Consider the following 13,155-nt stretch of genomic DNA (forward strand, 5'->3'; position numbering starts at 1 on the left):
TCATGGTGCCCCATAAATATGCACAATTTTTTAAAAGATGTTAATAGACCTTTATTTTATTCATTTTTTTAATGTGGTGCTAAGGATCGAATCCAGGGCCTCACACATGCTAGGCAAGTGCTCTGCCACTGAGCCATGACCCCAGCCCCAATATGCACAATTTTTGTTTCAATTAAAATAAATTTTAAAAAGGAAAAAGATTTTAAGGACAAATTTGCAATACTCCATGAAATAATTAGAAATGCAAAGCACTTCAGAAAAACTAGGAGTTACCTAAATTTTAAACTGTAATTCTGGTTAAGCCATTTTGTAGTAATAATCTGTCCACTGAATACATATTTACTCTGTGCCAGACACTATTATGTGCTTTCTACTATCTTAATTCTTTAACAATATCTTTTATATTAACTCAGATAAAACTTAGTTATCCAATGGTATTAATTCCAATTTACAGATAAGAACACTGACACTTAGGTCAAGAGAAGGCGAGTAACTTGCTCAAGATTACTGATGGTAAGCAGGGAAGCTGGACAGCTAGCTCTGCCCTGCCCAGCCTGTGCCTCCTCACGCTCCATGTATTACCTCTCCTTCCCCTTCTTTCTGCTACATTCCCAAGACAGAGTTCAGGAAAAGAATTTTGCACAAAGGGACTAGCTTTTAAAGTAGTCCAGAGGTAGCAAAATCATATTAAGAAAATTTTAAAAATATCAGGTGTCTACTGAAGGAGCGAGTGTGGCACAAAAATCAGACTGGACAGAGGTAGGCAGGGGCTAGATCGTGTAGGGTCTACGTTGTGGATTTGGGATTTTAATAAATCTGAAGAGAAGAACTGTTGAAGGATTTTAGCAGGTAAATAAATCATATGATTGATGATGTGTGTTTTAATGAGACCATTGTGGCTGTCTAGAGAAACTGGCTCACACAGAATAAGAAGAGTCCAGCTAGAAGGTCATTTCAGTAGTTTAGGCAAGAGATGACAGTAGCGTGGTGGAGGCAGTAAGAAGTGAAACAACTGGAGAAATATTTAGAAGTAGAACTATTAACATTTGGTGATGGAATGGAAAACAGAATGGGGAATGGGGATATCTAGATCAGTTCTGAATTTCCATTACTGCCGACTTAGATTTTGGAAGAGAGAAAGGGAAAGGAATTTAACATTAACTTGAAGAGAAAGATGCCTGTTCAGATCATTCTAGATTGTATTAGCAGGTTAATTGCAAAAGCGCTGCACTGTTTCCTAGGGCTATTAAAACAAATGATCACAAACTGGGTGGCTTAAAATATCAGCAGTGTATTATTTCACAGTTCTGGAGGCTAGAAGTCTGTAGGGACGCACTCTTTCTTTAGGTTCTCTGGAAGAATCCTTTCTTTGCCTCTTCCTAGTTTATTGTGACAGGACTCTTTCACATACTTTGTCTTGCATCTGTCTCACAACAGTCTCTGCTTGTCTTCACACTACCCCCTCTCAGCATTGATGTTCTTTTTCCTCTTCCAAAGAGAATAGCAGTCATTGGATTGAGGGCTCACCCTAAGTCTAGGGTGATGTCATCTTGAGATCCTTAACTAATTACATCTCTAATAGGATCTATCTGCAAATATGGTCACATTTTGAAGTTAAAGATGCTCATGTTTTGGGGAGCCTTAGTCAACTTACTACATTATTATTTTTATTAATTTTATTCTTGTTCTCTTTTAACATCATCATTAGTATAGTCAGCAGCTTCAATTAATACATGTTAGGTAGGTGAGAGGTACTACTCTAATGTCTTAACTGTACTTGTGTTGGAAGTCACAGAGATGGGGGACTACAAGAATGCTAGGAGAAATTGCAGAACTCAGAATATAGTTGCACTCATTACTATGCCTTATTACAAAAGGATAAAAAAATCAACAAAAGGTAAATGTGCTTGGGAGAAGTCCATTGGAAACGAACTACAAGATTTTAATCAGAGTTGCAAAGGACTCACTAATTCTACCAGTATTGAACTGTGATAACGATATGTGAAGTGCTATCTCTAGTCATTAGAGACTGGGTACTCAAGTTTTTATTGGATGCTGATAATGTAGGCAATACTCTGCTTAGTTTGTACGAAAATTTCAGACTCCCACACAAAAAGCAGCTTATTCAGCAAAAAATCACAATATACAAACATTCCAAGCATACAGTAAGCTGTTCTCATCAGTTAGGGAATAGTGGGAACACTCCTGAAATCCAAGTGCCAGGCAAGGGCCAAGCTTGCAAGCAGGTATTTCTAAGGGTTACAGTTTCAGTGCTATTAGAGTAGCTCTTTTCTGCACAAATTATTTTGTTTCATCTTCACATCAAATAAACTAATGGCTCAGCTAGCTTAAATGTGTTCAAGATTATACCACTAAAAGTTTAGTAGAAAACAGAGAAACTGGAACTCAAAAGTAAGCAATATGGGGCTGAGGTTGTGGCTCAGTTGTAAAGCACTTGCCTGGCATGTGTGAGGCACTAGGTTTGATTCTCAGTATCACATATAAATAAATAAAACAAAGGTCCATTGATAACTAAAAAATATTTAAAAAAACACCAAAAGTAATAAATATGATTCTAGACTTATATTCTAATTTAAAAAAAGTTTCATTTATTTATTGTACTGGGATTGAACCGAGGAGTGCTTTACCACTGAGTTATGTCCGTAACCCTTTTTATTTTTTACATTGAGGCAGGGTCTCACTAAATTGCTGAGAGTCTTGCTAAGTTGCTGAGGCTGGTCTCGAACTTGGAATCTTCCTGCCTCAGCTCCTGAGTTGCTGGTATCACAGACGTATGCCATTGTGTCCAGCTATTTGACTTATTTATTTATTTAGATTAGCTATGTTGCCCCAGCTGGTCTTGAATTCCTGAGTTCAACTGATCCTCCTACCTAAACTTCCTGAGTGCTAGGATAACAGGTATGTACCACCACACCTAGCCTTTAGACCTCTACTCTTCTTTTTTTGGTACCAGGGACTGAATCCAGGGATACTTAACCATTGAGCCATATCCCTAGTCCTTTCCACTTTTTATTTTGAGACTGGGTCTCACTAAGGTGCTTAGGGGCTTGCTAAGTTGCTATGGCTGGCTTTGAAGTTACGATCCTCCTGGCTCAGCCTCCTTAGCTGCTGGGATTACAGGTGTGTATCACTGCACCCACCTTAGACTTCTACTCTTAATCATTATGCTTGGTGCCTGTTTTTTTTTTTTTTTTTTTTTCTTTTTTGGGTGCTGGAGAGTGACCCAACATGCTAAGCTATACCAATAAGCTACACCCGAGCCAAGCTGGTTGCTTGATTTTTGAAAGGCTTACTAAAATGAAAGGAAAAAAAGTTACAACAGACTCAAACTGGAGAGAATCAATAAAGTCAACTAGCAAGGTGGCCATGGTTTTTATAACATGAATAATAAAGTAGCCATTATACAATGGAAACACTATCAAAATAAATCATGAACTAAACAATTTAAAAAATATAATTTTTAGACCTTCAGTGTTTAAGAAAAACAAAATTACCAGCATATAAGCAATTTTAAAAATTTAAGAAGATTAAAGAAAGCTAAAGGTTTAGCCAAATTAACACAATTGAGGGATTAAGAGATTTAGTTTCACATTTGTGGGAAATAAAAAAATTAAAGTCAAAAAGTGTACATGTACATACTTTAGCACAGGGCAGTCTATCAAGATTACTTTGTTTTGTTCAATTTTTTACCTAATGGAGTGATGTCCTGAAGTATAGTCCAGTTTTCCAAATTTTTGTGTTTGGTAGCCATGCTCTTCCATGACATCCATCCATGTTGTATAATTCGGATCTAGACCCTTAAAATTGTTCCAAGATTCTGTTAAGTGAGTGAAGAGGCCACTCCATATTGCTGGGGTAAAAAAAATAAATAAATAAAAATAAAAATAAATAAATAAAGACACTGGAATTCAACTAAAGCTTAACAATTTGTTTTAACTATTAAGGTAATTATTCTGAGAGCATAATCCTCTAGTTTAGACTGCACATTGTGGAATAAAACATAATTTCATTAGATACTAAATTTAGTAGATTTCTGATTGTTACCTCATTTATCAGTGGGAAAACTACAAGGAATCAATGTTTCCATTTTACAAACTAGTTGACAAAGGCTGAGAGGTGAAGCTGCATAAGGTAAATACAGCTAGAATTAAATATAAAGCCTATGTGGCTTTAGAGTCTCATCAAATAAGCAATCTCTAGGTATTTATTAGTTGGTTTTTAAATCATACATCAGTCAATTGAAGTATAGATAGAATTTCCCTAATATTTTTAAAGATTATTCCTATTTCTTGTCCTTTCTCTGGCTTTTCACAAAAAAAATTAAGTTTACTATGTCTTCTCTCATTTTCCATGACTGTTTATTCAATAAAATTTTCTTTTCCTTTTCCAGTTTTTGTGTGCTTACATAGCAGGTTGGAATAATCATCGTAGTCTCATCTAACAAAATGCTTTCTGAGAGGTGGCTTGGGGAAATACCTGGGTTTGAGTCCCAGTTACACTATTTACTGAGTGGCCCTTGATAAGTTACTTAAATTTTCTGTACTTTAGTTTTCATCTACAAAATAGGGTAATCATAGTCTCTACCTTATGGAAACAATATGAGGATTATATAAATTAATATGTGGAAGGCACTTAGAATATTGACAGATGCAGTAAAAAAATGCAATACATGTTTATTTTTATGGCTGTTATTCATTCTCTTTGTTCAAACTCCTCTAAATTATTTCTTCCAGGAAAAACATCTAAATGCTTTCAGACCTTTAGAGTTCATTGACCTCTTTCTCATTTCATTATTTCTACTGATGCTGTGCATGCTGTGAGGGACACAGGATATATTGTGTCTTGCTGAGAAGGAAACTGAGCAACTTTACTTGATGGCCCATTGAGGATCAGGATCCAGGCCATCACTTTGCCTTACTTAGCTCAGTGCTCATTCCACTCAACAAAGAATATAAGTTAGCAAAAAATATTTTTTTCATACAGTTGGTCCTTCTTCATTAAAATGTCAATTTTAATATAGTTCAGGTTTCCTTTAACTATTGGTGATTACACAGCTCACAGTACTTAAAATTTAGGCAAAAGAACTTGTACTGAAATCACAGAGAATATCATCTCAGGAGCTTATAGTTGAAACTGAACTGCTGAATGCTACTTAAGTTCCAAGGGCAGACACAGACCAGAGGGACAGAGGACAAGGAAAGTGACTATTATACAACAGATGGATTTATAAAAGTGACAGTTTTTCCCTTTTTCCTTATTATTCATGGCTTAAGTTCACTGACATTTTGTCATTGAAATTATGCCTGTTTGTTAAATTATTATGAAAAAGGTGAACGATTAGATTTGAGATAGAAGAGCATTAAGACAAGAGAAAGATAATATTGAATTACACAGAAAATTTCAAATGAATTTGAACATGAGAGATTCTAATTACCTGGTGGTAATATTTTAAAGTCCACAGATGTCTTCCCTATATATTTACTGGAAAATTTTCTTGGAAATAGTTCTATTCTAGGGAATATGAATATTTCCTCTTTTGCTATTATAGTCAACAGTTTCTTAGTCACCAATCATGAGGAAATGAAACAGTAACACATGAACTAAACAGCATTTTAGATAACGAAAATTCCTATTCTTGAGAAATAGCAATTCTAATAATCCCAATAATAATATATGCTTTAGAACACACTTTTCTTATTTAAATATTTTTATATGACTTTACTATTCTGCATTTGGGAATAATATTTTAAACTTTGGATATAAATATTTTCAGTGTGTAATCACTTTCTTTCATTAATATTTATACCTGCACGTGATGGGCAACAGATTGGAGAGTTTGTGTAGGCATTCAGAAAGGAAGTGCCATGTGTTTTCATGAAGTTGATAAAAGGAAGTTTCACTACCTGACTTCCTGGATGAAATGTTAGCCTTCCATCCTGGAAAAAAGAAATTTAATCAACATTGACTGTATTAGAAAAAGAAAATTATTTCCCTTGATTTCACATGAAATTCACAATAGCAGAAGACTTCAATATGACTGTATGAAATCTCAAAATATAAAACAAGTACAGAATATTATAGGAATCTAGGGCATAAATATCTCAAATTCAATGCAGTGTTATACTTTGATTCATATGAATATAGTAAATAAATTAAAGGACTTCTTGGAAAGTTCTTTTGAGGGATGACAGACTAATTGAACAAGAATTAAGTACTTATCTATGTGCCAAACACACACTGTGCAAGATCTGAGGATACCTTAGTGAACAGAATAGAGTTCTGCCCTTATGAGCTAGTTGCAGATGCAAAAAGTATACTAATACAAACCATGAATACTTACAAACTGAAGGGCTTTGAAAAAATTCTGAGATACAGTGATTTGATTGCTCCTGAACCTTGCTGAACCAAGTTTGAACCATAGCTTGGTACTCAGTTCCTCAAGATTCTGGACTAGAGAGAAACTGAGAAGTTTAGATTTCAGTGCATCATCCTAATGAAAGAATCTAACAGTAACCATCTTATTTGTATGGCAAGATTGTTTATAATATTCTTCCCAGTTATGGCCCTCACACTAAAAGACATTTTCACCAGACTCTAATACAATTCCTGTCCCCAACCCCCATTCCTAAAACCCCACCAAAACTAAAATCAATGCAGGTGCAGTGGTGGGAAGATGAAGTGAAGGATGAAGTGAAGTAGAAGTTGGGGTGTAGTGATGCCTATGCCTTTAATACCCAGGTGGAGGTGCTTATTTTCTTTTCAAAACGTGTCATTAAGATACAGTTCACATACCATACAAACTCATTTAAATTGTACAATCCAATGGTTTTAGTATAATCAAGAAGCTGTGCAACATCACAACTGATTTTAGAATATGCTCATCATCCCCAAAAGAAACCCCATACTCCTTAGCCATCATCTTCTATTCCCTCAAATCCCAGGCAATCACCAATCTACCCTCCGTCTCTCTATATTTGTTTTCTTGGGACATTTCATATAAGTAGCACTTATAAAATGTGGTCCTTTGTTACTTATTTCTTTTACTCAGCATAATATCTTCTAAGTTTCAACCATATTGTAGCATGTATCAGTACTGTTGAATAATATTACAAAATTTTATCTATTTAACATTTGATGGATTTTTAGGTTGTTTCCATTTTTCAATATTAGTATAATATTGCCACGAACATCCATGTACAAGTTTTTGTATTGACATATGTTTTTATTTCTCTTGGCATAAATCAGGAGAATTGTGGGATTATATTGCAACTCTGTGGTCAACCATTGGAAGAACTGCCAAACTGCTTTCCAAGGTGGCTGCACCATTTTATATTCTCACTAGCAGTGTTGCTGGGTTCCAATTCCTTCCATAGTCTTGGCAACTGTAATTATCTAGTTGATCATGGCCATGCTCATGGGTGTGAATTAGTGTCTTGCTGTGGTTTGATTTGTAGTCCCTAATGATTAATGATGTTGAGTATTTCTGCATGTACTTATTAGCCATGTGTATACCCTTCTATGGAGAAATGCCTTTTTTCCCCCCCCCCCCCCCCAGGGCTGGGGATTGACCCCAGATTCTTGTGTATGCTAGGCAAGCACCCTGCCACTGAGCTACATCCCTAACCCCTTGGCCCATTTTTAAATTGCCTAATCCAAGATTATGAAGATTTATACCTATGTTTGCTTGTAGGAGTTTTATAGTTTTAGCTTTTACATTTGAGTCATTGATTCATTTCAAGTTAATTTTTGTATATGAGGGCAGGATCCAACTTTGGTTTTTTTTTTTTTTTTTTTTTTTTTTGCATGTAGATACTCAGTTTCTTCAGCACCATTTGTTTGAAAGCTCATTATTTCCCTATTAAGTGATCTTAACTCTGTTGTTGAAAATCACTTTACTATAAAAGTGAGAGTTGTTTTCTGAACTTTTGAATCGATTCCATTGATCTGTATATGTATCTTTATCTTGATTACTGTAGCCATGGAGATTGATACGCATTGCATTGAATCTGTAGATCAACTTGGTATTATTATTTTAACAATATTAAATCTTCTAATCCATGAACATGGGATGCCTTACCATTTAATGAGGTGTTAATTTCTTGCAATAATGTTTTTTACTTTTCAGAGCATAAGAATTGTACTTCTTTGGCAGACTTATTCCTATTTCATTCTTTTCAATGTCACTTTAAATGGAATGGTTTTCTAAATTAAAAAAAAATTTTTTTAGTTGTAGATGGACAACATGCCTTTATTTTATTTATTTATTTTTTTGTGGTACTGAGGATCAATCCCAATGCCTCACATGTGTCAGGCAAGTGCTCTACCATTGAGCCACAACCCCAGTCCTGTATTTTAAGTTTTCCATCAATTACATGTATAGAAATTCAATTGATCATTGTATCATTGATCTAGTGTCCTACAATCTTACTAATTTATAAGGTCAATAGTTTTGTAGAGTTTTCCCTAGGAGCTTACATATAAGATTATTGCAAATACAGATAATGCAAGTAAAGATACTTCTGTTTCTTTCTTTCTAATTCCTTTCTAATATACATGCTTTTTATTTTATTTTTTATCTAATTCCCAGGATGTAATCTTTAGTACTATGCTGACTAGAACAGGTGAAAACACAATGTTTGTCTTCTTCCTGATTTTAGGCAGAAAATACTTACTACGAAGTACAATGTTAGCTCTGCCTTTTTTTTTGAAGATGTGCTTTACCATATTAGAAGAGTTCCCTCTTATTTCTAGTTGGTTGAATGCTTTTAGCATGAAGGGCTACTGAATTTTGTCAAATGCTTTTTCTGAATTTGTTGAGATGCTCACACGGGTTTTGTCCTTTACTCAGTTGACATGGTGTATTACATCACCTGATTTTCAGATATTAAGTCAACCAGACATTTGGGGAAATTTTACTTGGTTATGGTGTTAATCCTTTTCATATTCAGATGAATTTGATTTACTAATATTTTAAAAGGATCTTTGCTTCTATTTTTTTTTTTTTTTTTTTTTTTTTGGTTCTAGGGATTGAACCCAGGGCCTTATGCTTGAGAGGCAAACTCTCTACCAACTGAGCTATATCCTCCGCCCTGTCCATAGTTTTCTTGTGATGTATTTGTGTGGCTTGGAAATCAGGCACATACTGATTTGTTAAGAACAATTTCTTAAGTATTACCCCCTCTTTCTGTGTTTTACAAGAGTTTAAGAAGAATTAGTATTAATTCTTCTTTAAATACTCTTTAAATATTTAGAATTTACCAGTGAAGCTACCTGGGCTTGGGTTTTTGTGCATGTGTGAGTTTTAAAATAGCCAATTCAATCTTTTTTGTCATGGGTCTATTCTGTGTTAGTTTGTGTGTTTATAACTCGCTGTCCACATCATCTAAGTTTTCTGATTTGTTGACATATTTTGTTATATATTATATAAGGGAATATAAGTAAATATAAGTATTTCCTTATAATTCTTTTATTTCCGTAGATCAATGTCACTTTTTTCCTTCCTGATTTTTGTAATTTAGGTCTTTTGTCGTCCCCCCCCCCCCCCCCCCCCCCCCCCGGCCATGTAGCCAAAGCTTTGTCAATTTTCTTGATCTTTTCAAAAAATTAATTTTTGGTTTCACTGATTTTTCTCTGTTGTTTTTCCACTATTTCCTTAATTTCTGCTCTAATCCTTATTATTTTCTTTATTCTGCTTGCTTGCTGGAGCTTGTCTGGTCTTTTTGGTTGATTTCTCCCATATGGATGCTTTGCAACACTAGTGTGCTGCAGCAAGGGTGTTTGGGGATTTAGTATTCTCTGCCTCTTATACCTGGCATAGAGTCTCTGTCCTGTAATAATGTGGACTAGAGGAAGGGAACCCTCAACATGTCAGCTGGAACTGAACCTCTTCACATTGGATTTGGAGGAGATGAGAAATGCTGACAGCTGTCTCTTCTGGTGAGATACTGTAACCTGTGATGGAGAGTTGAGAGGAAAGGGAGCCCTGTCTTCTTGGTCACATTTGCCTGGAGCAAAGCCTCTGCCAAGCCACGGTTCACTGCCATGGACTCATGCTGTTCTTCCCAAGTTTTAGTGGATTTTTTGAATGTTTACTCATTGAAACTATGTTATCAGATTTTTGTTGATGTAACCAAGTATCTGACAAGAACTAGGTTCAAGGTTTTAGATGTATAACTTCATGGTGGTCTGGCTTTACTGCTTTGGTCCCTAAGGTGAGGCAGAACATCATCAGGAAGAGTGTGGCAGAGGAAAGCTGCTCAGGCTCAGAGCAGGAATAGTGGGGAGGGAACTGTGAACAACACAGAGTCCCTAGAGGCATGTCCCCAAGGGATCATTCCCTTCAACTCCCTTCGGTTTCCACTGCCTCCCAACAAATGGATTAATTCACTGATGAGGTTACAGCCCTGAGGATCCAGTCATTTCCTAAAAGCCCTACCTCTGAACATTTCTGAATTGTGAACCTTGCCTTCAACAAAGGAATCATTGGGTGAAACTTCACATCCAAACCATAACAGGGTTTTTATTACTTCTAAACCTTTCCAGTGTACAGATCTAGAAAGTACATATATTTTAGAAAGAAGACAAAATTTTTGTGAGCTCACAATGATAGTTTCAATTCAAATTTAAGTTTACAGCTGGGTGCAGTGGCCCATGCCTGTAATCCCAGCAGCTTGAGAGGCTGAGGCAGAAGGATTCTGAGTTCAAAGCCAGCCTCAGCAACTTCGTGAGGCCCTAAGCAACACAGACCCCATTTCTAAATGAAATGTAAAAAAGGGGTAGGGATGTGGCTCAGTGGTTAAGCACTCCCAGGTTCAATCCTTGGTACCAAAAATAAGTTTACAGAAACACAATTTCTCTGGAATATAAAGGAATGGATCAACTTACATCAACACATTTAAGTCAGAGTTAACAGCATCATAGATACCTGAGTAGTAAAGCTAACTTTCTTCACTTCTCGTCCAAACATTAATTCTTGCGAAGAGGAAAGCTAATACTTTTATGGATTTGCAGAATGTTATTTCCCCCAACTGAGTCAAACGGTATGGACGAAAAATTCATTAGTAGTGGTAAAATAATTTGATGGGTAGAGGTCAGCATTAATTTTTTTTAATTGTAATGATGCTATTAGAGTGCGTTTCATTTACTAAAGTGTTTTTTAAATACATGCATATGTCGGTGCGTACATACGTGGCCTCACGTAAAATGTACTTAACTTTGCATTGGGATAAAGCATACTCGAAAGCGTCTAAAACTGCTCCCCAAAGCCTGGAGCAGGTCGCAGATCTGGAACGGCGCGTCACGCGGACCTCACGGTACTTACGAAGGAATCACTCACAACTAGCACCACGTTAGGCGCCTGGGTTGCTCGCCGTCTCGGCCTATCTGCCTCGGGGGCCGGCGCTGCCAGCGCTGAGGCTGCGAGCACAGACACCCACAGCAGCAGCATGGGGACAGCGGTTCCAAGAGTCCGCCACTGGGCCCGCCTCTTCTGGAATTCCCTCCAGGTGTGAGAGGGTGGAGACGTCCAACAACTCCCAGAACTTGCAGTTTGGTTTCCACATACTATACAGTAAAGTAAAACTTCACCCGCTTGACTACAAGTTCCATCAGGCTCAGAGCGAGCACATGCGCAAAGAAGGAATTCCCCCACCCTTCCTTAACCCACGTTCAGTCCTTTTAATCAAACACCGAGCATACTAACCACAGCCACTCCCAGTCACGTGAGCGATGCCTGGGAAAAGCGCATGCGCTCTCACTTCAGACTTGGCGTTTGTGTAAGAACCGAATCTGTCCCAGGTGGGTTTGGTTCGCGGTGGTTTTTGCATAAGTTAGAGCCTAAAGGCAGTTGAAATGGTACTTTGGGAAATGATCAGGGACCGCGGCTGTTCGATTTGTGCCGAACATGCGTGGCTCAGTGTTCCGCGAGAGCGTGAACGGGGCGTTGATGAGGTGGCAGCGCGTCTGTCACTGAAGTTGGTGGGGCGGTTCCTTATGGGGGCTTTGGCTGGACCGGTTCAGGTACGCTGCAGATACGTTTGGGCACCTGAATGCCTTCCTCAAGGAAATTTCTAGACTACCTCATCTGATCGCCTCTCTTTGCCAATGCAGTAAGGATTTATCGTGGGTGAAAAGCGGGGCCTAGTAAGAAGTTTCACATTCTAGGCGGGTTCAAAGCTTAGCTTGTCCCTTGCCTTCAGAGTGCAAAGGAGAAAAACAACCAGAAGCTCAAAGGAACAAATGTTGGTCTCTGTGACGTGTTCAGTTGATTGACGTAGGTTCCGAATACTGTTGTTTTGCTGCAGAATAATCAGCGGTTCCCTTATAATTGTTTTAACTCCTTTGGAGAATTCTGAAAGAAGCAGATTTCCGATTCAAAGCCAGATTCTTCATTTCATTATCACATTTTCAGATATATAATTGCACATCACACCAATCGTGTTTGATATTTTGGCGGAAAAGGAATTGTATAGCTTATTTTTTTTTTAAAACCGAGTACTAAAATCCTGCAAGGTTCTTTTTTTTTTTTTTTTTTCTTTTGGTTTGTTTTCATTTTATTGCATAGAATATTTATAACAAGAGGCAGACCTTAAAATTTAATAACTCACATAACATTATGTGCTGAGTATTATATTAAGCATTTACTGAATATCTACTCTGCCAGGTACTTTTACATGGAATATTTTCCATAATTCTTACTTTGACCTTTTTTGCTGATAGGAAAGCAGATGCAGAGAGGTTAAAAGAATGGATTTAGATTACACTGGGAGCCAGTCTGAGCAGGACTGGAAATTGTGCCTTAACCCACTAACTGTCACCATTAATTACAAATTTTCATAATAACCTACTGAATTTATTTTGTGTTAGTGAAAAAGAATTGTTAAGCATCATGCTAACCATACGTGGGACCATGCAGAAATACAAACATTAGCCTTTTCCACAAGGAACTTACACTTTAGGGAAGCAAACCGAGCATACCTAATATAATAGTACGTTATGGAAGTTAATACAGATAGACTCTCCCATGAACAGAATATGTTTCAAAAATTGTTTTGAGTTTATTTGGAATGTAGAACATAAACATAGAAACAATAACTGAAATTTAAGATTCATAAAAATTTTAATTTTTTTTTTATG

At 36.7% G+C, this 13,155-nt stretch overlaps 2 protein-coding genes across 5 annotated transcripts in view; one reads left to right on the top strand and one right to left on the bottom strand.

Annotated features, from left to right (window-relative positions):
- ARSK (arylsulfatase family member K) overlaps nucleotides 1-11,615 on the bottom strand; it is a 38,114-nt gene extending 26,499 nt beyond the window's left edge. The window contains 3 exon segments of the mRNA XM_079146018.1: nucleotides 3,712-3,871; nucleotides 5,828-5,957; nucleotides 11,342-11,615. Coding sequence (XP_079002144.1) covers nucleotides 3,712-3,871; nucleotides 5,828-5,957; nucleotides 11,342-11,467 — 416 coding nt within the window. The 5' untranslated portion in view covers nucleotides 11,468-11,615.
- Nucleotides 11,616-11,752: 137 nt separating this feature from the next.
- The window catches only part of SKIC3 (SKI3 subunit of superkiller complex), a 101,014-nt gene continuing 99,611 nt past the window's right edge, over nucleotides 11,753-13,155 (top strand). For 2 of the 4 annotated variants that reach the window (XM_079146005.1, XM_079146008.1), the window contains exon 1: nucleotides 11,803-11,817. The gene's annotated coding sequence lies outside the window, so the exon portion shown is untranslated. Of the gene's footprint in view, nucleotides 11,818-13,155 lie in introns of all 4 variants that reach the window. The other 2 variants (XM_079146007.1, XM_079146004.1) reach the window with 2 other exon arrangements.

Source organism: Sciurus vulgaris, assembly GCF_902686455.1.
Source record: "Sciurus vulgaris genome assembly, chromosome: 6".
Taxonomy (NCBI): Eukaryota; Metazoa; Chordata; class Mammalia; order Rodentia; family Sciuridae; genus Sciurus; species Sciurus vulgaris.